The sequence below is a fragment of the Hyperolius riggenbachi genome, chromosome 10, assembly GCF_040937935.1.
Source record: "Hyperolius riggenbachi isolate aHypRig1 chromosome 10, aHypRig1.pri, whole genome shotgun sequence".
Taxonomy (NCBI): Eukaryota; Metazoa; Chordata; class Amphibia; order Anura; family Hyperoliidae; genus Hyperolius; species Hyperolius riggenbachi.
The window spans coordinates 31,198,508-31,225,166 of record NC_090655.1 but is presented as its reverse complement, the minus strand read 5'-3'; the positions used below and the strand labels follow the sequence as shown (position 1 = coordinate 31,225,166).

The 26,659-nt window shown below is 46.6% G+C and overlaps 1 protein-coding gene across 3 annotated transcripts in view; it reads right to left on the bottom strand.

Moving 5' to 3' along the window:
- The window catches only part of RAB11FIP2 (RAB11 family interacting protein 2), an 88,302-nt gene that overhangs the window by 2,034 nt on the left and 59,609 nt on the right, over nucleotides 1–26,659 (bottom strand). For all 3 annotated transcript variants that reach the window (XM_068255274.1, XM_068255275.1, XM_068255273.1), the window contains 3 exons: nucleotides 22,977–23,383; nucleotides 20,010–20,439; nucleotides 18,102–18,198 (listed from right to left, as the gene is read on the bottom strand). In XM_068255274.1, coding sequence (XP_068111375.1) covers nucleotides 18,102–18,198; nucleotides 20,010–20,439; nucleotides 22,977–23,383 — 934 coding nt within the window. The remainder of the gene's footprint in view (nucleotides 1–18,101; nucleotides 18,199–20,009; nucleotides 20,440–22,976; nucleotides 23,384–26,659) is intronic.

Below are 26,659 nucleotides of genomic sequence, written 5' to 3'. Positions count from 1 at the left end.
ATAGACCTGAGAAACCGTCTTTTCCATACAATTTGCTTTACAATTGAGCCCCCAGTTAGTTGAGAAACCATTGACAGACTCGCCTACAAAGCCTCTCCTCATGTGACGGCTACCTGGAGGGCAGTGGCGTACCTACCGGCCATAATCCCCCTTTCCAGAACTGTATGTACAATAATCACATAAAACAGACTACCATTGTGTAAGAGTTAGCAGAGGAAAGGGGATGATTTGTTAATAATTACCACTACTCAAAGCACATATATGTAAGTAATTATTAAAACTACAGCGCCAATAAAGAGCTAATGCAGAGACTAAAAGAGGGCATGATGTGATCCTCTGGTGTGGTCGCCACCTATGCACCCAACTGTTGCTACACCACTGCTAGAAAGGGTGTGGCCGGTGTTAAAGGTGCTTGGTTGGGTATGTGGAGACATGACACGGGGTGGTAGAGGCCAAAGTTGGGGGGTGCTCCCCCCATACTTACTTCATTCCCAGTTACAACATCTAACCTGAAGAAATCAGCCCTCAACTCCTGTGAAGTTTATAGCCAAGAGCGTGGCCTAGGACAGCAGACAGAGCAGTTTATCTCAGCCACTAGAACACATGGATTCTGGTAAGGCAGGCTTATTTCTGTTCTGAGAGCTGGTTATAGAAGAACATCCTGAACAGAAACATAAAGACTGCATGTAACATTTCACGTCCTGATAATGGAGCGCGGAGGCCGAGGGGTTGCAGGTGAAGTCAATCTTTACTGTTTACAGAGATGGAGAATTTGGGCTCCCGTTCCCCTCGCAGATAACTCATCTCTCTCTCCCCCTCACATCCTCCTCTCCCGCTCTGCAGCACATCATTAAAAGCTGCAGGTGCTTACACTTTCCATGCCAGGGAGGGCCAATTAAAACTGATGATTCACACTAATTCTTTGGCACAAGGACACAATTATTTACCTAATTGCTCCCTGCCACCACTTTTGATCAGAGAATTGGATGAAGGCAGGGAAGACCCGGCCCGGCACGAGTACAAAAATATGGTTAGAAGGGCTAAACTTTACTGGGCCTCCAGCCTTTACTCACACATAGGGATTACCAGTAAAGAAACCACTGTGAGACTGCGTTAAATATTCCATATCTCGCAACAGATTTTTCACAAACTACAGCAAACAATGGGAAAGGGACGACTTTATGGGGTTTACAAAAATACTTGGCAACTAATCTTCAAGACGAGGTTTAAAATTGGAAAATTGGATCCCCTTGCTACACGCCCTAAACTCGAAATTGCTTTTGACATGTTATATCACTCCTCATAAAGTCAGAATTATAAACTCTCTCTCTGCTTTCTTGGGGATGTGGCCACAAAATAGGCAAGTTTATTCATCTCTGGTGAAACAGAGAATACTGTTCAGCCTTCCTGGAGGGAGAGTTTGGAATTTATTGACCTCAGACTGAGGGACTTGTAATCACTTTTTTAGAATCCTCTAATTCCAGGAAAATATGTTTTATTTTTGTGTAGGAGGGAGTTAGAATCTCCTCAGGGTTTGTATTGCTGTCCTGTATCCCCATCTGTGAGAATTTCTATCCCTTCCTGTCAAGGCAGGAAGTAGGAAGGCCTCTTCAAGGTAAAAAGAGATTTTTGGTACTTATGTATTATCTTGTCTACTGACATTTGACTGCCCCTTTTCAGGGCCGGTTCTTGCTGCAATGTGGCCCTAGGGCAAAAGTAACTTGGGGCGCAATGCCCCTCTTCCAGACAAATCACCCTCAGGGCCCCTGAGCCACCTGCCAGGCCTGATCCAATCCCGCCCACCCCTTGTCACACAATATCATTAGGGGCTTGATTCACTCCAGTTATGGTGACCCATGAGTGTGGGGATGCTGTGTGGACACTCTGTATAGTAAAAGGGGAGGTGAATAATGGGAATATATGATGGACACCTAGAGCTTGGTTTGAGCAGCGCAAGTTAAATCCTCAGCGCACGCTACGAGCTGTGCACTGCTAACTTATGCGCGCTCCCTTGTATTTAGTGGCCGCTCCTTTCCACCCTTTCGCTGTGACGAGGTGGGCAATAGGTTAAAAGGTGAAACTAATATATGAAATAGGAACCCTTTGCAGGTGTTTTGGATGAATTAGCTAATTAGAGTCTGACACTTTGAGCCTAGAATATTGAACCTTTTCACTATATTCTAATGGTCCGAGATTTTGATTTTTGGGCTTTTCAGAAGCTGTAAGCCATAATTATAACAAATAAATGCTTGAATATCTCGCTTTGCATGTAATGAGCCTATTTCATTTATTAGTTTCACCTTTTAAGTTGAATGACTGAAATACATAGGCTTTTTTACGATATTGTAATTTTTTCGAGTTTCACCTGTAAATACCTTTATAAACGGGGCAGTGAAATTTGGTAGACAGTATAATATGTAAGCAGGGCTGTGGAGTCGGTACAAAAAACCTTCCAACTCCGACTCCTCAGTTTATGAAACCACCGACTCCAACTCCGACTCCAGGTACCCAAAATGACTCCGACTCCTTGACTCCGACTCCTTAGTCTAATACTTACCAAGGCTGTGAATTTTGTACAAAATCATCCAACTCCCGACTCCTCAGTTTATGAAGTCTCCAACTCTGACTCCGGGTGCCAAAATTGCTCCGACTTCAACTCAGACTCCACAGCCCTGTATGTAAGCACCTATTTTTTATTTTTTTCTGTAGGGTGATTAGCTGCTTAGCTGCTCTGCTGTGGCAGCCAGCTGACAGAGATCAAATTGCAACTTCTGATTAGTCACAGATGAGGGGGAATTAGAGAGGCTAAACTCTCTAAATACATACATTGTGCATTTCTCTATGTTTTCCTTCTGCCCTGTGCAAGAGTTCAGGTCCACTTTAAAACACATGCTTTTCTGTACAGACAAGTGTGCTCCCTGTCTTAAAGGGTACCTGAACTAACATGTGACATGACGACGTACATGATTAACGTGTATGTACAGTGTCATTCCTGCATATCTGAGAGGAAAAAGGCATGAATGTCTGGCACTGTAGCTTTTAATGCAAAAATAGCAAGTGTACAAGCATGTATAGTAGTCGCATAAACATGTTCCCGTGAAGTGAAAGTACTTATCATGCTCTGCTGGAGTGAGGGAGGTTGACTAGGTTGCCATAGTGACACATCTGTCCTCCAGTTCCGTGAGCGTCATTTATACGTGGTGACGTGGTTACATCGCCTGTCATGACACGCACCACGCTTTCTCCCAATGGTTTGGCCCCACGCCATTCTAGGCAGGTAGGCGGGGACTTCATACTGAAGTAGGCTATTTTAATGGCCTCTCCCATCCAGCACATAGTGCACGTTAGCCTCCAAGGAAGCAAGGCTCACCATATTGCGAAACGGTCGGGCGCCCACAGCTGCCTCCCTCACTCTGGCAGAGCACGATAAGTACTTTCACTTCACGGGAACATGTCTTTGTATACATGCTTGTACACTTGCTATTTTTGCATTAAAAGCTACAGTGCCAGACATCCATGCCTTTTTCCTCTCAGAGATTCCTGCAATGTCTTGTCTACTTTTGTCTTGAGCACGTAGCTTCTGCTGGAGATCCACACCAATAGCCAGCCACACTCACAACATCCACAGATTTTTACTGAGTGCCTGCCTTTTTTCTCCTAGTTTTAATTCCTGCATATAACAAAGCTGTGTTCATTTTTCCTTTTTTTCCCCCCTTGAAAGTGTTAAACATTTAGGTATGCCAGTGACAGTTTCTCTCAAGTCAGGATCTAGGCCTTGATTCATCAAGACTTATCGAATTGGTTAACTACAGTTCGGTAAAATACCGAATTCGTTAAGTTGATTTCAGGATTCATCAAATTTATTTACAGCTGTTAGCAAGCATTCGGTAATAATTCGGTAATCATTCGTTAGTGATGCGTTAAAACAGAAGAAAGTGCAATTCATGAAAATGAAAGTGGGCGTGGTTTAGCGTTACATTTAGGATTAGTTATCTCCTTCACTGCTTTGTCGTTATTCCTGTCAGATCATTGCTGACAGAGAAGATGGAGCCATTTGAAGTGGTTATGTATCAGCTGAGAGTGATTCAAAGGCGTAGAAGAGGAAGAATAAGGTCTAGAACTACCAATTTGCAAGAGAACACAGGCAGTTCCAGGGATAACTAATTTGCTAGCTGCACTATATTTTTTTTAGAAAAGGCTCCTATCAAGCCGTAGCTGGCGAAATTGTGGGATTGTCCCAAGCCACTTCCAGAATCCTGGTCCAGGTGTTAAGCCCTATTCAGAATGTTGCTACGTAGTGTTCAAAGGACTGCCTTTTACCCACAATTCCATGGGAATCTTATGGCCTTGTGTTAAATTACCTCTGTAAAATGAAAATATCGACACGTTACCGAATGGTTACCGAATTGTTATCGATATTTTATCGAATTCACACCGAATGCGGAAAAACCTTGATGAATACAACTAGAAATCGATAAACTTCAAATTTGGTAATTTAACGAACTGGAAAAAGTTATCTTAAAGACAATGATGAATCGAGGCCCTAGACGGAATATAGCGTAACCCTCACTACTTACAGCCTAAACTCTTTCCTGCAGAGAACAGCTTCTGATTGCAGGGAATAGATAAAAAAAGGTGAAAAGTTCATAGATTGGGACCGTGAACTGTGCAGACTGTGTGAAAGACTGGGTCATTAGGCAGAGACAGTTAATTTTCTGTTTAAAAGCTAAAGATGCTGGTTAAATATTTCACTGAGATTTAAAGCTATGTTTCCACTCTAGCATTGCGTTTTCACATCAGGAAAATCATATGCAAATTTTCTGAAAATCAAAATAAAAGCATGGCATTTTACATGCGTTTTTATGTGAATTTTTGCGCAGCTCTGAGTCCTCTTCCAGCCCCGTCATGGCTCGTGAAGGCAACCTGAGGGATGGGGTCAGGACCCCACCGGAGCATGTCTATGCCCTTCTGCCGTTCTTGCGTTTCAGCACATCATACGCGCTTCCAAATGCGCACGGAAGCGCGTATGATGTGAACGAGGCCTTAGTCCTTTAAAAAGTTTTTTCCCGGAGTAGGAGGCTAGATACAGTTGTTTCTATCATTAGTTTATTTCCAGTTCAGGTTCCCTTTAAAGAGACTCTTCTTTTGACAACTTAGGAAATCTTTTGATCGGGTCAGATTACAATTCAGCTGCTTTGAGGAGTGAGTAACTATTTTGTTATTAAATAAAACAGGTCAGATCAAACCGGCACCTGAATAGATTGGAATACCTGTCGCTAATTACAACTCTTTTCAGAGTGTCCTTATCCGGGAAGTTCACATCCATTTTCCATCAATGAACTTCATTGTTTTAACTGTAAGTTCAATAAAGACATGACAGCACAGAATGATGAGTGTGTTGTTTAACAAGATCACCTCTGTTTATTATTACACACAAGCCAAAAATATTGCCAGAGGCAGAACAGCTTTTTCTTAAAGGGAACCTGAGGTGAGAGGGATTTGAAGGCGGAAATATTTATTTCCTTTTAAACAATGCATGTTGCCTGGCTGTCCCGAAGATCCTCTGCCTCTAATACATTTAGCCACAGAACCTGGATGAGTATGCATATCAGGTGCTCTGACTGGATTAGCCCCCTGCTTGTTTCAGGAGCGTGATTCAGACACTACTGGTGCCAGAAAGGTCAACAGGACTGCCAGGTAACTGGTATTGGTTAAAGGAAATAAATGTGGTAGCGTATTCGCATCACCCCCCCCCCCCCCTCACCGCACACACATAGCATCGATTACCAAATCAATTAAGGACTAAGGTATCTGCATTGCATATTATGTTGGTGCTTTATGAATACAATTAATACATAAATAAAAAGTCTGTTTCCAAACTCCTTGTTATCTACACATCTAGCTATCTGCCTTTGTCCCGACATAATGCTGTCTGCATAGAAAGCAATATTAACTGTCTGAGATATGCCGATGATCCCACTGAAACTGAGGAAGAATTGAAGAGCTTAATCATGAATGTCAAACAAGAAAGTGCCAAAGTTGGTCTAGAAAACTCAAGTCATGTCATTTGCTCCAATGAACCATCTGCAAATACAGGTGAAACATGAAAAATTAGAATATCGTGCAAAAGTTCATTTATTTTAGTAATTCAACCTAAAAGCTGAAGCTAATGCTGCATACACACTTGAGATAAAAGTCTTTGGAAAATGCAAGATCACAGACCAATTTTACCCCATTCCATGTAGTATGAGAGCCATACCTACACCATCTATTCTATGGAGCTGCACTCCCCAACAACTAAAGTCTTTGCAGGATGCTGCACACACAGATGCCCGTACACATTCAAAAGATCAGTATCTGCAAAAGATCTCTTCCTGCAATAGATCCATTCCTGCAAAATGCATTCATAGTCTATGAGATCTGCAGATCATCATACACACCTTGTTTAACAGACTTCATCTGCATATCTGGCAATCATCTGCAGATCTGAAAATCCATCCTGGTGGATCTGATCTGCAGATGATTGCCTGTTAAACAAGGTGTGTATGATGATCTGCAGATCTCATAGACTATGAATGCATTTTGCAGGAATGGATCTATTGCAGGAAGAGATCTTTTGCAGATACTGATCTTTTAAATGTGTACGGGCATCTGTGTGTGCAGCATCCTGCAAAGATTTTATCTGATGGGGAGTTCAGCTCCATAGAATAGACTGTGTAGAGCAGGCTTTCTCAACCAGGGTTCCTTGAGTACTCTGCAGGGGTTCCTTGGCATTTTCCCCCATCGTGGCGGAAGGATATAAAGCACACTATAATAGGTGGTACTGTAACAATAAGCACTAATTTGGGGGGTCAGAAGACAGTATAATGAGGGGCAGTGTAATAGGGGGTAGTGAAATAAACAGCCACGCATACTTTTAAAGACCACGCCTCCTGCAAAATATATGCACGGGTTCCTCGAGACCAAAACATTGTTTGCAGGGGTTCCTTGAGATCCAAAAGTTATTTGCAGGGTTCCTCCAGGGTAGAAAGGTTGAGAAAGGCTGGTGTAGAGCATGGCTCTCATACTACATGGAATGGGGTAACATTGGTCTGTGATCTTGCATTTTCCAAAGACTTTTATCTCAAGTGTGTATGCAGCATAATGTATGAAATAGGAACCCTTTGCAGGTGTTTTTAATTAATTAGCCGATTAGAGTGACATTTTGAGCCTGGAATATTGAACATTTTCACAATATAATAATGTTCTGAGACTTTGATTTTGGGTTTTTCACAAGCCATAATTATCAAAATTATAACAAATAAAGGCTTGATTTTTCTCACTTTGCATGATATTCTAACTTTTTAAGTTTCACCTGTAGATGGGGAAAAAGTAGAAATTTTAACAAATGTAATCTCCCTGGATTCGAAGACCTCTGCAGATGGTGACTGCAGCCATGGTACACACCATCAATTGTTATTGCCCAGTTTTTCCATATCCATGCTGTATGAAGGGCAACAGAATTTAAATTATAATGCAATACTCAGTGCACCATTCTTCAGGGTACAGATACAGGAGATGCACCGCAAGTGCTTAACCACTTGAGGACCGCAGTGTTAACCCCCCCCCCCCCCCCCCCAAAGAATAGGCCATTTTTTTCAATTGGGCCACTGGAGCTTTAAGGCATAGCTGCAACTCAGCACATAAGTGATTCCCCCACCCTTTTCTCCCCACCAACAGAGCTCTCTGTTGGTGGGGTCTGATCGCTTCTTTTTTTTTTTTTTTGTAAATAATTTTGGTATTTTTTTATAAAAATGTTTATTTCTTTAATTATTTTCCCTCCCTACCCCAGTCAGCCTATCACTGCGATCTGCTGTGATAGGCTTCAGCCTATCACTGCCGATCGCTTCTGTGTCCCCCAGGGGGACAGCAGTGTCACACGGCTGTCCCCAGTACAGCGCTGCCTTAGACCGCAGCACTGTACAGGTATTTTAGACGGCGGTTTTGCCATCTAACAGTCTCTGAGCGGCGACCGCCGCTGGGAGACGGAAGGCGGAGCTCCGCCTTCTAAGCAGAGATGCGCGCGCTCTCCTGCTAGCCCCATAGAAGGCCGTTCACGCCAATTGGCGTGGAGCGCTCATGAAGAAGTACGCCACAAGTGCCCACCTTCTAGTATACCATTATGCCTAACAAATTGCAACTGACCAAAATGACAAAGTCTCAGCACATGTTTCATTTCATAGGGGTTAAGCAGCATGCCGAATACCCTCTTCACCTGAACACTGACAGTATATCCTCCATAGCACATGTCCCAGTGTGCAGATGTAAAAATAATCTAAGTACATAATTCCCAATTCTACACTCCTTTATTCTCCTTAAAAAACACTTCAAATCAAGTCCACTAAATCCCATAAGCATTCAAATATGTAAAACTCACATCTGGGTTCCACACAACATGGACCCGTAAAAGTTGTCCAGCTTATTGTACATAAGCCGCATCAGCAGCGTCTCCTCACTTAATTTGGTCCGCTAATTGCTTCCTTAGGTGAGTGAGCCAGGGCCACCACTGCTAAGCTTTTATAATCTCAACTCATTCACCGCCAAGAGTGGTGTATCCGATGCCTGGGGCAATACTTCTCTTGTACTTAACATTATTCTTTCCACTCCTGTGCCATTAACCTCAATACTTATGTGCCTAATATTAACTTCTCTGCCTAACTCTAACCTGCTCCTCTCCAATGCATAACACTAACCTCTCCTCTGCCGAACACTAACCTCCTCTTTCCTCTGCCTAACACTAACCTCCTCTCTCCTCTGCCTAACACTATCCTCCCCTCTGCCTAACACTAACCTGCTCCTCCCAAATGCTTAACACTTTCCTCCTCTCTCCTCTTCCCAACACTAACCTCCCCTCTCCTCTACCTAACACCAACCTCCCCTCTCCAATACCTAACACCAACCTCCCCTCTCCAATACCTAACACCAACCTCCCTTCACCTCTGCCTAACACTAACCTGCCCCTCTCCAATGCCTAACACTACCACCTCCCCTCATATCTAATCACTGATTTAGGCATCAGCTCTCCTCAACACTAACCTCCCCTCACCTGTGCCAATGACTAACCTTCCCCCTTTCCTCTGCCTAGTACCTCCTCCCTCTCTGCCTAACACTAACCTCCTCTCTCCTCTGCCTAACACTAACCACCCCCTCTCCTGTACCTAATCACTCTCCTCACACTAACACAATTAACACTAACCTCCTCCTCTCCTCTGCCTAACACTAACCTACCCCTTATGTGCCCAACACTAACCTCTCTTCTTAGATTCCTAACACAGACTTTCCCTCTCCTCTGCCTAACCTCTCCTCCCTGATGCTGCCTAACACTAACCTTTGCCCTCTGATGCCTAACGCTAAAGTCCCCAGCCACGTCAAATCAGCCGTTAGCTGATCTACTGTTAGGTGGAAGGGCTAATACACAAGTACTATAAAACCAAGTACTGTAACCATGGTTGCAGTGAAGGTCCAATGGAATTTGTTAATAAGAGAAGTTCAGAGTTGCCGCAAGTTGAAATAGTAAGATTATTTTTGCGACAACCGTGTAATTTACCAGCACTACAAACTTCAGTCTCCGGTTCCAGCAGCTCCCGCTGATTCGTGATAAGAAAGTTTTGCCTCTGGCAAAATCTTGTCTCATTTCTTTATTCTTGCTGTTTAGATGAAGATCAGGTCGCCGTAAAGGTGTCCGGATTTCTGTGACGCAATGGTTTCTATCAGACGATACCGGTCTCGGCTCGAAGGTAAGCTGAGAACAGTTTAGGCATCAGCTCACACTTTGTGTAAATGTTATTACTCTAGTTATAGTGCTAATGATGCCCTAACGATGCTCCAGCTGTACAGAGCATTACTCCATCTCACAGGTGTGTAGAAAGATATGTAAACTCCCACCGACTAGCAGAAACATCACAACAGTAATTATGCAGCTGTGAGATTTATCAGCGGAGAGAAGAAAGCGCTGTACCATCACCAGGAGTCTCTCCTCTTCCAACCTCTGATTAGGGCTGGCTGTGTTCTGCACAGCGACTTCACACACATCGCTTCTAATTGAAGAGCAGTTACCTTGTTACGGCACATTGCTAACGATGTAAAAATGAAGACAGAATGTCAGTTCTGTGGGGTTTTTTGTTGTTGTAAGTAACTTCCATCAAAAGTATGATGATTGTAGCTGGGTTAGTGCATTCCTGGCATCGAGAAAAGGTTGCCTGCTGCATGTGATGCTCTGGCTAGACAGTGTAATGGTTAAGGGCTCTACCTCTGACATAGTAGACCAGGGTTCGGATCTCTGCTCTCCCTGTTCAGTGAACTAGCACCTATTCAGTGGACAAGACCCCCTAACGCTTCTGCTGCCTACTGAATGTGCCCTAGTGGCTGCAGCTCTGGTGCTTTGAATCTGTCAGGAGAAAAGTGCTATATAAATATTCTTTGTATTGTTTTTGTATCCATGCTAACCAAAGGTTTTAGGGAGTCTAATGCTTCTTTTATAAAGCAAACCGCAAAAAATGCTGTAACTCTAAGCAGAACAGGCCCATTGCTGGTGGTGTTGACCAACAGTACATCACTTCTGGGAGGAGTGCTTCCAGCTGGTTTCAGAAGTTCGAGGCCCAGTTGCCAGTCTAGACCCATGGGTTGCTCATTTCCGTAGGAAAGCCTCTTCATAAGATAAATACCAAAATGCCCTAATGACCCAATTTTGTAATTTCACCAAAGCTTTTATAGCTAAAAAATGGAAGTCCTTCTGCCTTAGTATTGAAGCCCTCAAGAATAAGGACCAGGAAATATATCTGCTGGAAAGGATCACCTTTTCCCTTAATGAAAGAGAAGACTACTTTCTCAAGGTCTGGTCTCCTTGGTCAGAGTGTTGACTATCCCCCTAGCTTCGTATGGAAATTGTTCGATACCTGGCCCTAGGATTTTGACTGTTTTTCTATGCAGTATAACTTATACAATGGACCATGCTAATTTTGGACAGATGCTGGCTCAAGTGGAAATGTAGCCTTAGTGTCTTGTTTATTCGTAGGCATGCATTGCAGGCTGTCACCGGTGATAGTGGTTAGCGAGATTTCATAAAAGGGCACAGAGGCACACTGATGCAAATTGCAGATCGAGAGGAAACTGAAGGGCCTGTAAGGTTATGGGGGCTAAAAGAAGCCACAGGTAAGTTAAATAGAACTTGTTCCCCTGTCGCTTTATTTGAAAGAGTAACTGTCAGGCATAAAACCCATAATCAATTCTCTATTACAAACCAGATGCTAACAAGGCAATACAAAAGTTTTAAATCAATTTCACTTTTTTTTCAATGGATTTTTAGTCCCCATACTCCTACGCTCTTTTCTCGTACGCTTGCCGCAGAAGAGAAGTTGTAATGCATGCTAATTAAGCCTGATTGGCTGAAGCCTCTGTCCCTCACCACTGTTCCTCTCCGATTGGCCGGCTGTTTTTGGTCACTTGCAGCCAGGGTCGGACTGGGACACCAAGGGCCCACCGAGGAAGTTTCAGCCAGGGGCCCACCCCCCTCTCCTCCTCCTCCCTCCCCCCCCCCCCCCCCCCATTTTGGGCTCACATACACATGTACTCTAGAAATTTTGCATGACTTTATGGTAGGGAATAGATTGTGAGCAATTCTGAGGACAGTCTCCAATAGGGATATGTCTAAATGCGAAACTAAATGGGTGTCACCATGCACTGGAACATCGGCGTGGTCATGATGAGTCATGGGCAGACTTAAAAAAAAAAAATACAAAACACAAAATAAGTAGCGGCGTTATTCACAGAGATTAGGTCCGACCAGATACATTGTATATTCAAGTAGTTACATGCCTCATGATAATTCATCAAGTAGTCAAATTGCAGCAGATACCCCCACAAAATGCAATCAGGTTGACGGCAGATACCCCCACACAATGCAATCAGGTTGGTGGCAGATACCCCCACAAAATGCAATCAGGTTGACGGCAGATACCCCCACAAAATGCAATCAGGTTGACGGCAGATACCCCCACACAATGCAATCAGGTTAACGGCAGATACCCCCACAAAATGCAATCAGGTTGATGGCAGATACCCCCACAAAATGCAATCAGTTTGGCTGCAGATACCCCCACAAAATGCAATCAGTTTGGCTGCAGATACCCCCACAAAATGCAATCAGTTTGGCTGCAGATACCCCCACACAATGCAATCAGGTTGGCTGCAGATACCCCCACACAATGCAATCAGGTTGGTGGCAGAGATACCCCCACACAATGCAAGTCCCCCCCAGCTTGGAAGGGGGGGCAGAGGGCACAGATCAGCGGGGAAGCCTCCCCCCCTCCCTCACCTAGGGCCCCCCTTCCGCGCACCCCCCTCCTCGAGAAGTGCAGCCAGCAGCGAGCGGAGTATAGCTTACCAGCTTCAGATGATGCTATCTCCGCTCCGCTCCGCATGCCGCTGCTGCCCTGCTGGTCTCTGTCTCCTGTAGTGACGCTGTCCAATCACGCTCTAGCAGGAAGTACTGCGAGAACGTGATTGGACAGCGTCACACACTACAGTCAGAGACCAGCAGGGCAGCGGCATGCGGACTCGGAGCGGAGATAGCATCATCTCTGTAGCTATTCTCCGCTCGCTGCTGGCTGCACTTCTTGAGGAGGGGGGTGCGCGGAAGGGGGGGGCCCTAGGTGAGGGAGGGGGGGACGCTTCCCCCCCTCCCCGCCGCTCTGTGCCCAATTCCCCCCCTTCCAAGCTGTGCCCCCCTCCAGTGGCGTAGCTAGGGTGTTTGACACCCGGTGCGGATAATTTACCAACACCCCCCCCCCCCCCCCCAAAAAGCAAAGCGCGCAGCGACAAAAAAAATGGGTGTGGACATGACATCACATGGGTGGGGGGTAATTGTAATGTAACTGTAACAGTAAGGCAGTGGGCTAATATAGGTAGCCAGAATAGTTTCCCTCAGCATAGGTTAGATATGACAAATATGACAACATGACAAATTCAGCAATCTTGAGGCCCCCAACAAGACAAATTCAGCAATCATGAGGCCCCCAACAAGACATTCAGTAACCATGAGGCCCCCAACAAGACAAATTCAGTAACCATGAGGCCCCCAACAAGACAAATTCAGCAGTCATGAGGCACATAAATAAACAGCATTTCACATAAATAGGCAGAATGCCCACTTAATATGGTAGACACCTCTCACCTGGCTTCTGAATTCTCCTCTACTGGCTGCTGTGCCAGGCAATACTGTTTTTGGCTGGATTGGGGATGATGTGTGGGCTGAAAGGCCTGGCGGTGATGCTGTGGCCGGCCTGGCGGTGATGCTGGGCTGTACTTGGCTGGTTGAAGTAAATGTTGGCCTGACTGTTGGTGGTGATGCTGTGGCCTTTTTGACAGTGATTCTGGGCTGGTTGGCTGGTGGTGATGCTGGGCTGGCCTGGATAGTTTAGGTAGTGACAGGTGCACCCTAGTTTAGGTAGCACCAGGAGCCTCCCAGCTTAGGTAGTGACAGGACCCCCAAGTTTAGGTAGCGACAGGAGCCCCCCAGTTTAGTTAGTGACAGATACCCCCCAGTTTAGGTAGTGACAGGAGCCCCCAGTGTTTGTAGTGACAGGTGCCCCCCAGTTAAGGTAGTAACAGGTGCCCCCCAGGGTATGTAGTGACAGGAGCCCCCAGTGTTTGTAGTGACAGGTGCCCCCCAGGGTATGTAGTGACAGGTGCCCCCAGTTTAGGTAGTGACAGTGCCCCCCAGTTCAGGTAGTGACAGGTGCCCCCAGTTCAGGTATTGACAGGCGCCCCCCCAGTTCAGTTAGTGACAGGTACCCCCAGTTTAGGTATGACAGGAGCCCCCCAGTGTATGCAGTGACAGGGACCCCCCCCCAGTGTATATAGTGACAGGAGCCCCTAGTTTAGGTAGTGACAGGGCCCCCCAGTATAGATAGACAGGTCTATAGGTGTCCCCAGTTTAAATAGCCAGATCTATAGGTGTCCTCAGTGGCAGCGGAGAGAGAAGAGAAGCGGTGGGGAAGGGAGGACGTTTCCCCCTCCCCCTTCCCTCACCTTGGGGCTCCCCCTCTCTCGCTCCCCCCTTTAGAATTAAGTGATGCGGCAGGCAGCGCCGCTGTGCCTGCCGCTTCTTTTCTCTCTCCGCTGCCACCCCAGGGCGGGCGGGCCAGCCACGTCCGGGTAGCTAGGGGGGGGGGCAGCAGCTAGCCAGGGGAGTGTGCATGCCCCATTTTGCCCTATGTAGGGACGCCCATGGCATGGTAGGCAGATAGGTAGCCGGGTAGGCAGTTATGTAGCCGGGTGGGAGGGTAGGCAGATAGGTAGCTGGGTGGGCAGTTAGGTAGCCGGGTGGGAGGGTAGGCAGTTAGGTAGCCAGGTGGGCAGATAGGTAGCTGGGTGGGCAGTTAGGTAGCCGGGTGGGCAGTTAGGTAGCCAGGTGGGAGGGTAGGCAGATAGGTAGCCGGGTGGGTAGATAGGTAGCCAGGTGGGCAGATAGGTAGCCGGGTGGGAGGGTAGGCAGATAGGTAGCTGGGTGGGTAGATAGGTAGCCGGGTGGGCAGTTAGGTAGCCAGGTGGGAGGGTAGGCAGTTAGGTAGCCGGGTGGGCAGATAGGTAGCTGGGTGGGTAGATAGGTATCCAGGTGGGCAGATAGGTAGCCGGGTGGGCAGATAGGTAGCCGGGTGGGAGGGTAGGCAGTTAGGTAGCCGGGTGGGCAATTAGGTAGCCGGGTGGGAGGGTAGGCAGATAGGTAGCTGGGTGGGTAGATAGGTAGCCGGGTGGGAGGGTAGGCAGTTAGGTAGCCGGGTGGGAGGGTAGGCAGAAGGGTAGCCGGGTGGGAGGGTAGGCAGTTAGGTAGCCGGGTGGGCAGTTAGGTAGCCGGGTGGGAGGGTAGGCAGATAGGTAGCTGGGTGGGTAGATAGGTAGCCGGGTGGGCAGCCAGTTAGGTAGCCGGGTGGGTAGATAGGTAGCCGGGTGGGAAGGTAGGCAGTTAGGTAGCCGGGTGGGCAGTTAGGTAGCCGGGTGGGAGGGTAGGCAGATAGGTAGCTGGGTGGGTAGATAGGTAGCCGGGTGGGCAGATAGGTAGCCGGGTGGGAGGGTAGGCAGATAGGTAGCTGGGTGGGTAGATAGGTAGCCGGGTGGGTAGATAGGTAGCCGGGTGGGCAGATAGGTAGCCGGGTGGGAGGGTAGGCAGATAGGTAGCTGGGTGGGTAGATAGGTAGCCGGGTGGGCAGTTAGGTAGCCAGGTGGGAGGGTGGGCAGTTAGGTAGCCGAGTGGGTAGCCAGTGGGGGCCCCGACTCCTATGCTCCCCCTCACCTGGGTGTCCCCCCTCCTTACAAGCCGCGGGGAGGGCAGCCCGACTGTTTTTTTTCCCTTAAAAAAAACTATTTTCCCCGGGGGCCCCCTCCTATCCTCCCCCTCCCTCACCTCGGACTCTCGGAGGGCCCCCTCCTGTTACGAGCGGCGCCGGCGGGTACAGCAAACTTCCGGGGAGGTAAAGCAGAAGATAGAGGTCCAGCTGCCTCCCAGTCGCTGTCTCCTCTATGCCGCTCGCACTAAACCAGGAAGCAGTGCGAGCGGCATAGAGGAGGAGACAGCGTAGCCCGGGAGGCAGCTGGACCTCTATCTTCTGCTATACCTCGCAGGAACTTTGCTGTAACCGCCGCCGCCGCTCGTAACAGGAGGGGGGCCCTCCGAGGTGAGGGAGGGGGAGGATAGGAGGGGGCCCCCCCGGGGAAAATAGTTTTTTTTAAGGGACATAAAAAAAAAAAAAACAGTCGGGCTGCCCTCCCCGGCTCTCCCATGCAGCGCACGCCTTCTAGGGGCCCCCAGGAGGAGGGGCAGTCGGGGCCCACCGATGGGACCGTCGGTGGTTCGGCGGCTCTGTCCGAGCCTGCTTGCAGCTGCTAGGACGCAGGGAGGGGGGCCAGAAGCTGTCCTTCGCCACGGATCTCGCCCCGCCCCCCTGTTGTGTGCCCCTCTCCGCACTCCTGCCGTATCCGCCCTTGCCCCATATCCCCCCTCGCATCTCCCCTCGCATCTCCTCTCCTCCCTGCACTATTACTCAGTGAGCGGCAGAACTGCAGAGTATATAGACGGGAACTCCAATGCCACCATGAGCAGATGAGTCTGCGTCCACTGCCTTTATTCCTCCCCGCTAAGCTCTATAATAGTGCGGGGAGGAGAGGAGATGCAAGGGGGGATGCGGGGGAGGTGGATGCCGAAGCCTATAGGACCCAAGATGGCCCCTGACATGGACAGAATTCTGGCCATTTCACTATATAAAATACACTGAAATCAAAACCTGGACAGTGCAATACATCTGTTATGCAAGTAGAGCAAGTATCTACTTATATATGTGTTTTTTCCTGGCATAGTATGGCTAATAGTTGCAATTTAAAGAAACACTGAAGTGAGTCTAAATTTCCTTTTTTACCATGCAGTTATGTGACGACTGTTGGCTGGAGGAAATAGAGCTTGGACATAAGAGCGTTTGGGTATTTCCTTCACCTCAACAGAAGTGAGGTTGTTCCCATGGGCTTCATATAATACAACAATTGTGGACAAGCACCATCATAAATACTAATAAAAGGAATAAATTATATTACAAGGTGAGGTATGTGCTATATGGGCAATGAACAATATACAGCAACCAAAAAAGAAAAGGTACCTACTAGTAGCAGCACCAAACCACTCCAAAAGATTTTGTCAAAAATCTGTATAAACTTTATTGGTGAACAATAAACAATTATGTTAAAAAAATATTTTATTATTAATTTATAAAATTATTATTTTTACATAATTGTTTATTGTTCAGCAATAAAGTTTATACAGATTTTTCACAACATCTTTTGGAGTGGTTTGGTGCTGCTACTAGTGGGTACCTTTTCTTTTTTTTGGTTCCCATGGGCTTCATAGACAAGATTTTATCTTGCAGATTGAATAAAAGTTTTGAGAGATAAAATTGTTCTTTGGCAACACTGCAGGAGGCGTCCCGGACATTAGTCTCATGAGATTAATCTCCTAGGGATAGCCCTAAAATGGGAAATATCCTGTATAATCTTCTTTCGCATTCAAATCTATGGAGTTAAGCAGAGAGCAATAATTGCTTACACTTTGATTGAATGAGGGAGATAATCACTTCATTGTGCAACTGATAATTGCGCATGTAGCAGCTCTCATTTTCATTTATGGGATTCAAACCAAGTGATCGATTACATGAGAATAAAATAGCTAATGTAGTCCTAAACTTAGAGGGACGAGATGTCTGGTATAACATTAATCTTATTATTGATTCATAAAGTGCCAACATATTCCGTGGCGGTGTACAAAGTAAGAAAAACAAACATGGGGTACATGATACAGACAATGATCTACATCAAATATGGACACTGGTACAGATACAGAATTGGTGGTTACGACATGTAATGTGATGAATAAAATATAAACCGGAGTGCAAGCGAGAGAGCCCTGATCCTTCCGAGCTTATAATCTAAAGGAATGTGAGGAGCAAGAGGTGTGGAAGTCTGCAGTATACATACAGGCAATATGTATTTAGGTTATCTAGTAAGGAGTGCAACTTGGCAAGAGGTCAAATGGGGAATGGCCTAAGGTAGAGTGTATGCTTGTCAGAAAAAAGTGATTTTTGAGGGAGAATTTAAAGATTTCAAAGGTTGGAGACCGACGAATGTGCTGTGGAAGGGCATTCCAGGGGATGGGTGAAGCATATAAGAAATCTTATTTATGAAATTGTGAGGTGTTTCTAAAGGAGGACAAAAGAAGCTTGGGCAGAACTGAGTTTGCGGTTTGGTTAGTATATGGAAACTAGCGAGTAGATGTACAGGGGTGAGGGATTGTGGAGAGCTTTGTTTGAACTGGATACTCTCGCTAACTGGCAGACAATGAAAAGCTTGGCAGAGAGGAGCAGGAGAGGAAGAGCAAGAAGAGAGATGAATGAGATGAGCAGCCGTTTCATTCTGTACTTTACATATACCATCTGATACCTGGATACATAAGAACTTTTACAGAGTGTGATATTGTTTGCAAAGTAAGTCTATGGCCAAGCTATCCCACAATGCTTTGCACTTACCGCTGATCCCAGACGCACAGAATACACATCTGAACCTCTGGCACTTCCTAAATGTGCTGGAACAGAAACATCAGATGAGGACAGCCTCGGGTGAGAGCTGGGGGAGATAATAGAAGGATTCAGAATTAGTGACTGGTGACACTGTAGATCCAGAATACATTATAGAAAGGACAATTTGCATTAAAAATAGGCAACCCAGTGCAATAGTGCAAACATATAACATTTCTAATTTGTTGCGTTTTGACCAGGGTTCGAAAATCAGGTCAAGCCAGTACGTAAAACAGTAAAACAGTAAGGACTCTTAGGGCAAGGCTCCCTAGTGCTCCTGGTGGAGCGAACCCTTGGGTCCCGTTTCCACTTGTGCGTTGTGATACCGTTGCGGAAAACGCATCAACGAATCCGCATGCGGGTGCGGATTCGTTTGCGTTTCCATGCGTTTTTTCACGCGATTTCGCTTGCGGTTTGCTCTATGCGATTTCAACCATGTCAATGCCGGAAAGCATTGACATGGGTTTTTAAAGGGAACCAGAGACGCCGGAATCGTAAAAAGAAAAAAAAAGATTTTATACATACCTGGGGCTTCTTCCAGCCCCATAAGCCTGCATCGCTCCCACGCCGCCAGCCTCCGCTTCCTGGATCGCCGGTACCGGGTCCCGTCACTTCCGGCGGACGTGGCCAAATGTCCGCATGAGCAGGGGCTCCCTCCATACCCTTACGCGTGCAGCTGCGCAGTATGCAGCTGCACGCGTACGGATATGCCGGGAGCCCCTGTGATGCAGACAATTGTCCGCGTGCTGCCGCCGACTGGCCGAAACTGCGGGACCCGTTACCGCCGGATACAGGAAGCGGAGGAGGGCGGCGTGGGAGCGATCCGTGCGTATGGGGTTGGAGGAAGCCCCAGGTATGTATAAAATCTTCTTTCTGGGGCCTCTGGTTCCCTTTAAGCGACAATGTACACGAAAACGCATGTAAAATCGCAAGACAAAAACGCTTGCGGTTTTCCTATTAAATTATATTACCGGCGATTCGCGTGCGGGTGTGCGGCATGTGAATTCTGACGGCTCTGCCGTGCAGATTTTTTCTGCACAGCAGACCGCACAGAATTCCTGACAAGTGGAACCAGCCCCATCCACTTGTATTGGTTATGCGAATCTGCATGCAGAAACCGCATGCAGATTCGCTCTAGTGGAAACGGGCCCTTACTGCAGCCCTGAACGCTTTGAGTCCACTAGGAGAAAAGGGTGATATGAATGTTGTGTGTCTTGTCTTCTACTAGTATCTACTTCATTCAGCAATACATTAATGATACTGTTATCCTATTCTACTATGTAGCGGTGACACCAGTATCTTTGTATGATCCATATATAGTAAAGACCACTTATAATAATAATAAAAGTTTTATACTGCCTCTACTTGTGCTCAGGGGCTCTGATGCACACAACAGCAGACAAATGCTGCTCTAGGTCCTCTATGTGTTAAATAAAAAAACACCCTCATATGCGGTGACATAGCATTATTCCTATCAAATACAGTGTCCAGTGCTACAAACTGCCTTAATTACCTAAACTCCATCTCCCAGGGTCCGTCTAATTACCCATTCCCTGTCCCCAGCGACCTTGCTAATAACTTTTCTAGGTTCTCCATCGCAGCTCTGACGACACATTCAAATTAAAGGCACTTTCTACATTCACACCTGTCGCCAGTTGCAAATTGAGAAATTTTCACATCAGCTGATTAGTTGTGCGGATCGTCTTGTAGCGCACAATAACCCATTACTGGAGGCTGAGGGGGCCCGAGACAGTAAATCCCGTCACGTACAACAGGGCGGTGTGTCTATATGCAGAATGCCTTCTCATTGTGTTGTGTGAGAGGCGATTGGCAAGTCAGACAGGAAGATAATATAGTTACCGGAGCTCCGGCGGATGGCTCCCCACCCGGAAGGGATTGGTGGACTCATAGGTGACCGACTGTGCTTGGCTGTCCAGACTCCAATCAGAAATCTCTTGACTGTTTCTATCTGACCTTTTGGCATCTTTTTTCCCGGTTACTCTGTCAAACAGGCTGAATTTGTCTTTCTTCTTCCCATCTTTCCTGCCCTCTAGTGTTTTAGCGTAAACTCCTGCTGCTGTACCGCTGCCAGAGTTGTCCCAGGCCTCTGCGCGATCATCGCCGGGAGCCCACTGCCTGGGAAGGGTGGCGAATTTCTGAGGAATAGAGCCAGTCAGAACTGCCTCAGGAATGGCTCTGGCGCTGTGCTCCTTTTTGGGCTCGCTGCTCTCTGGTTGGCCATCTTTGGAGGTGTCTACACTCATTGTTCTTCTGTGGGGTGACTTGAGTCCTAGAAGACAGAAATGGCTTTTGAGAAAGGAAGGTGATGGTATCTACAGTCATAATGACATACATAAAAGAACATAACACCTGTCCTTCAACACATCAGTGCCTCTGTTCAGAGCTCTCCTATGTGACTTCCTGTGGTAACCAGGCATACGGAGAATGTTTTCTATATGCGGCAAGAAACAAAGACTACTTGGCTAAGAAGACTGTGGTTTGGTAACACTGGCATGAACTATTAGTTCTTCTGAAGTGTGATTGTGCAGACAGGTTCAACTATAAAATGTTGGTGTTCTTAGAGAGAACCCAAAACTTATTTAAGGAGAGGTAAGCCTCTGGATCTTAGAGGCTGAGGCTTTCTGGGACCTCCTCACTTCTCCTGCCACTTGCCAGGACCCGCCAGCAGCACTCTTCTTCTGGTACAAGTGGCTTCGGCTTACTGGGCAGGCGCAGAAGTACCTGCACATAAACAGTATGGCCGCGCTCATGCTTGAAGAGGAGTGCGGCCCCAATCAAATTACCAATAGGCCCTTGTCGGTAATCTTTAGAGGGTCCGCAAGCGGCAACGGGGGACCGGAGGACGCCGCTAGAAGCCTCTATAGCAGGGGTCCCCAACCTTTTCCGGCCCGGGGACCACTTACTGACCACATTTTTCTCCGAGGCCAGGGGGGGGGGGGGGGTGTGTGTTATTGCGTGCGCGACCTAGTCGACAGTGTCGTGCGCAGCGGGTGAAGGGGGGAGGGGCTGGGGTGCGGCGGCATAGCTAGGATAGTTGCCTCAGTATAGGGAGTTTAGTTGCCCCAGTATGGCTAGTATAGTTACCCCAGTGTAGCTAGTATAGTGCCCCAGTATAGCTAGTATAGTGCCCCAGTATAGCTAGTATAGTGCCCCAGTATAGCTAGTATTGTGACCAGTATAGCTAGTATAGTCCCAGTATGGATCGGTAGTGCCCTAGTATAGCGCCCAGTATAGCTAATATAGTGTCCAGTATGGGTAGGTAGTGCCCCAGTATAGCTAGTAAAGTGCCCAGTATAGCTAGTAAAGTGCCCAGTATAGTGCCCCAGTATGGCTAGTAAAGTGCCCAGCATGGCTAGGCTAGTATAGTTACCCCAGTATAGCTAGTATAGTGCCCCAGTATGGCTAGTAAAGTGATCAGCATGGCTAGTATGGTTACCCCAGCATGGCTAGTATAGTGCCCCAGCATGGCTAGTATAGTGCCCCAGCATGGCTAGTATAGTGCCCCAGCATGGCTAGTATAGTGCCCCAGCATGGCTAGTATAGTGCCCCAGCATGGCTAGTATAGTGCCCAGCATGGCTAGTATAGTGCCCAGCATGGCTAGTATAGTGCCCAGCATGGCTAGTATAGTGCCCAGCATGGCTAGTATAGTGCCCAGTATGCGTAGGTGGTGCCCAGCGGCCGCCGCTTCTGTTACCTTATGAGCGGGCGGGCGGCCGCTTCCGGATTCCCCCATGCGCCGCTCTCCTTCATGAAGTACTATCTCCTCCTATAACAGCAGCGCGTCTTGCGTCTGCTGTAAGGAGGGAAGGAGGCGGGGCAGCAACTTCCTGTATGCTACCATGGGAACCGCTGCCCCGCCTCCTTCCCTCCTTACAGCAGACGCAAGACGCGCTGTTGTAATAGGAGGAGATAGTACTTCATGAAGGAGAGCGGCGCATGGGGGAATCCGGAAGCGGCCGCCCGCTCATAAAGTAACAGAAGTGGCGGCCGCGGGGGGCAAGATGACAGACCCGCCGCGGCCCAGCTGGAAACTGCCAACGGACCGGCAGTGGGCCGCGGCCCGGTGGTTGGGGACCCCTGCTCTATAGGATCCAGGGGCTTCTCTCTTCTTAGGCAAGTACAGTTAGGTCCATGCGACACAGTACAAAAGCAGCCAAATTAATTTCGAGGTGTTCAGAGACATACTGTCTGCTCAATTCCAGCTAAATGCAGTCAAATTGATTGGATGGCGATGAAAACAAACAAACACCAGTACTGCAGACCAAAGTGAGATCAACTCGTGCATCATTAAAATGATGTAATTTAGGTACATGGAATATCATAGGGCGAAGTCTGTGCAGAGAAAGGTTTATTTCAAGTTTGCGTTAAAAAATACTTAGCCTTTCTTATAAAATACCACCATCCTTCACAGCGCTTAAAGTGACCCTGAAGTGAGATTTAAACAAATGTCAGATACAATCATTTTTAGAGAGAAGGATCCCATAAAGCCTTCCCGGTCCTCTGTACAGCCTCCCATTCCAATGCTGTCCCCCATCTTCAGGACTTTTTGTTAAGGTTTTGGAGAAGTACCTGTGTCCTTCCAAGTACTTCCAACGATGAGCAGCTTTGTACTCCACCTGCGCAGTATGGAGCCGCCCGCCGAGGAGTCTCGCATGTGCCAGATTTGAACGGGGGACAGCAGTGGAATAAGGTATTGGAGAAGGGACTCACTTCATGTTTGCTTTAATGAGCATTTTCAGTGTCGGGATTGTTGGGAAATAATCTGAGGACCAGCAATGAAGATGATGTAAAGAAAGTGCACTCACCGGTCTCTTCTGCTGAGCTGATGGAGTCTAACGTCTGTTTGCCAGAGCTCAGCCTCGAGGAAGGAGGAACAATTAAATCAGACATGGAATGGGCAGAAGACAGGCGCTGAGGCCCCAGGAGGAATGGTTTCTTGGGTTTACTCTTGGTCTGGATTTCGGAGCCATCTGAGAATCGCGTGCCGTGAAGATCACTTGTGCTGGGTACGATGGCTGAAGAGGTGTCCGATCCATCCGCCTTCCTACCTTTCATCTTGTCCTTCAGACGGGAGAACGGAGAGCGTGTTTTATCTTTCATGGAGAGGTCAAACATGCTGGCCGTCATATTGTTTCTCATGAACTGGATGTTGACTTTCAGGTCTCCTCTCGGTTTGTTTCTCTTTCCTTGCTTGGATTCCAGTTTGTACCATCTAGAAGTGCAAGAAGAAAGGAAGAATTAGCAGGGAACATATACAGTCTATGTTCTCAACATGTGCAATTAGTTTCCCAGGGGCTTCTTACATAGGACTTTGTACTTTTGTATTGGAGCGCAAACTTGATTTGGGGTAAATCGCAATGCTGTTATGACCTTTATCAGGCAGCGTTCTCCCACCTCCAAGTAGCTAGTGATCCTTAATAGTCATCAGCCCCCCTCCAAGAAGCCGGTAAGCACCCCCCCCCCAGGTAGCTAGTGATGCTGATCAGGCCACATTTTCCCTTCAAGTAGTCAGTGACCCCCATAAAGTCGCATCCCCCTTCCAATTGCTCACTGACCTCATTGATTGTATTTATTATCCAGCGCTGCGTAATAAGTTGGCGCTTTATGAATGCAATAAATATTAATAATAATAATCAGTTGAAGGTGCATTATCTGATGGGGATGAATGCCGAGGCACCCCTGGGAGTTGCTTGACGCGCACATGGGTGCCCAAGCACCCAGTTAAAAAAAAACTGGCCTAGTGTTTTTGGAATCGCTGGTGATTGCAAAGCAGGGCTGAAACAACTCCTGCGGGCCCCAGGCCTATGGATTTCAAAAACTAAAACAACGGTTTGAACACCGACACTCCTGACACTCCCATATGATGTTACACGCTGCTGGGGTGCCTGGAAAATACTGTCTTTCATAAAGGGGAACATATTGTGATAATGTTGAAAAAAGTTGGTTATCAATGAGAATTCTGTAAACTGTCCATTTTGCATACCTTTCCTTTTTATTGGTAATAAACATTTGCGTGCATGTCTACAACTGGTCAGGTTTTTGTCGAAACCCTCCACATACTCGGGAGTGGACCTACCATGAATCCCCTTGAATCATGCTAATTAGGCAGCAAAATCTAGGGGGCGGTGTTTGGTCAAACAGGTTGGACCACCTGGTGCCTGCCTCCTTTCTGCTCTTTCGCCCACCTTCCTTGTACACACACTACCCTTCCTCATCCATGCATCCCCGTCATCATTCGGCCGGTGGCATCTGCTGCCCTTCCCTATAACATCATTGGGCATGTTTCCTGGATACAACCCCATTAACAGCAAAAGATCACCATTGCCACTCAGAGGGGTAGCTTTGGCACATGACCAATCAGGCAGGGGTGCTGGCATCAGACCAGCCAATCAAAGCCACCTGCTGCTACTTTTGCTAACTGGTGCCGATGGTCTCATGGGCGGGACATGGAGGATAACAAATGATGATACAGAGGACCAGTGTGCTCTGACTTTTAAAACTTTGTCTTTTGCTTCTGAATTCTGTTATCAGTGACAGTGTGGCATGGGCGTGATTAGAGGTGAGGCAGGGGTGTGCCTTAAATTGTCCCTCTTTCTTATCTCAAAAAGTTGGGCGGTACGTAACAGTTTAAGTACAATACAGATAACAGTGGTGGACCATAAATACATATATAGTTTGCATATAGTACAATTGGACGATCCAGCAAATTATAAGTATTACCGCTGCAAATCACAGTCACAAACCATTGTTTTAGCTGAGTAAAATCTAACAAGTGTATGAGGCTTTACTCAGTGACTATAGAGAAAACCTCTAAAGACTTGAAAACAATCACTAGAGACACATCCGTCCTTAGAACCATATAACCAGCACCCTGTGGACATATTCAAGCGGAACCAAACATTTAATTCAAAATATTTAGTTGCACCACTCTGACACATACAAAGATAAATAAACACTCCTTCAAGCCTATGAGCATTTCAGTGCATGTTTTTCACCCTTCTCTTTTCATAACTAGGGCTATACAGGTGGCAGCCATTACTTCTGAGCTTAGTAAGAGGTTTTAGATGATGGGTGTGTTTGTCATCAGCTACCCTCCCTCACAGGGGCGTCATCTATGTGAAATCTCACACAAGCTGAGATCACCTCCCCTGTGACATCATCAGTAGCAGCCTGTGTTTTGTTTTTGTTTTTTTATCTCCTCCACCAGTTTGCCAGAAAAATCTCAGCAATATGAAAGGAAGGGAGGGGTTCCTCCAATACATTTTTATATATTATATTTGTCATCATGCAGCTGAAAAAGGCTGCTATTTATGATTAGAATTTAGAAAATATATTTTATTTCTGAAATCTTGTATTTTTAATTTGGGTCCACTTTAAGAGTCAAACTTCTGGGCATTTCCTTCTGATGATAGGGTTTATGAACTTCAGTAGTAGAGTATAGAGCTGCCTATAGAAAGTCTGCTGGCAGGAAAGTGTGAAAGAGGAACTGTAGCCAAGGATTAAAATTCATCCAAATCTGTAGCAAATACCCCTTTTACATGAGAAATCTATTCCTTTTCTCGAATAGATCATCAGGGGGGGGGGGTCTGTACCGCTGATATTGTGGCGTAACCCCTCCCACAGTGTGATGTCAGAACCTAGGTCCTAACATCACACTGTGGGAGCCTTGTTGCATTGTGGGAAATATGTAGATCTGTTTAAAAAAAATCCAACTATTTCTGCTAGGTACACACGATTTTTCAGCCGATTTTCCGTACGATCGATTTTAGATTTGATTTCTCACTCGATTCTCTTATCTTTTCTTATCTATTTCTACTCACTTCTATGAGAAATCGACCAGAAAAACGATCGAAAATCATATCGCAACATATGCTCATATCTACTGGTTTTGTCCTGTTATTAAAAACTTTTAGTTAAAAATGTCTACCTTTATAAATCCAGCACTGGACAAATCTATCCCTCCAGACCCATTAATGCTCCTTTTGGGAAATAAACCCCTTGGCTGGAAATACCCGCAGCATAGATTGGCTCAGCACATAGCCAAGGCTGCCAGGCTCCATATAGCGAGACGATGGAAACAACCTACCCGATCTATAAATTCAACTAAAACTATCATTACAGATAAACTCATAGCAATTACCAATGATTCCTTTGAAGTTTTTTCAAAAACCAGACAGCCTTGGCTTACTACACATGGGCCCATATGCAATTCACTTTTTCTCCTGAGTTTTCTCCTTGGTGATATTTTCACAACTTGTCATAAAATGCCTTTTAAGCCACCAGCAAGTAAGAAGATACTCAAGATAAATTTGATAGTAACTTTTCACTAACTTTTGGGTACTTTGTCAATTTTAAAATGCTGTAAAGTTAGTTTAAAGAGAAGATGAAAATTATCTCCTAGGAGATAACTCAGGTGAAAAAGTTAATTGCATATGGGCCATGGTGAGGGAGGCCTAGAGGCTATATCCCTATCTATTTAATCCCCCTT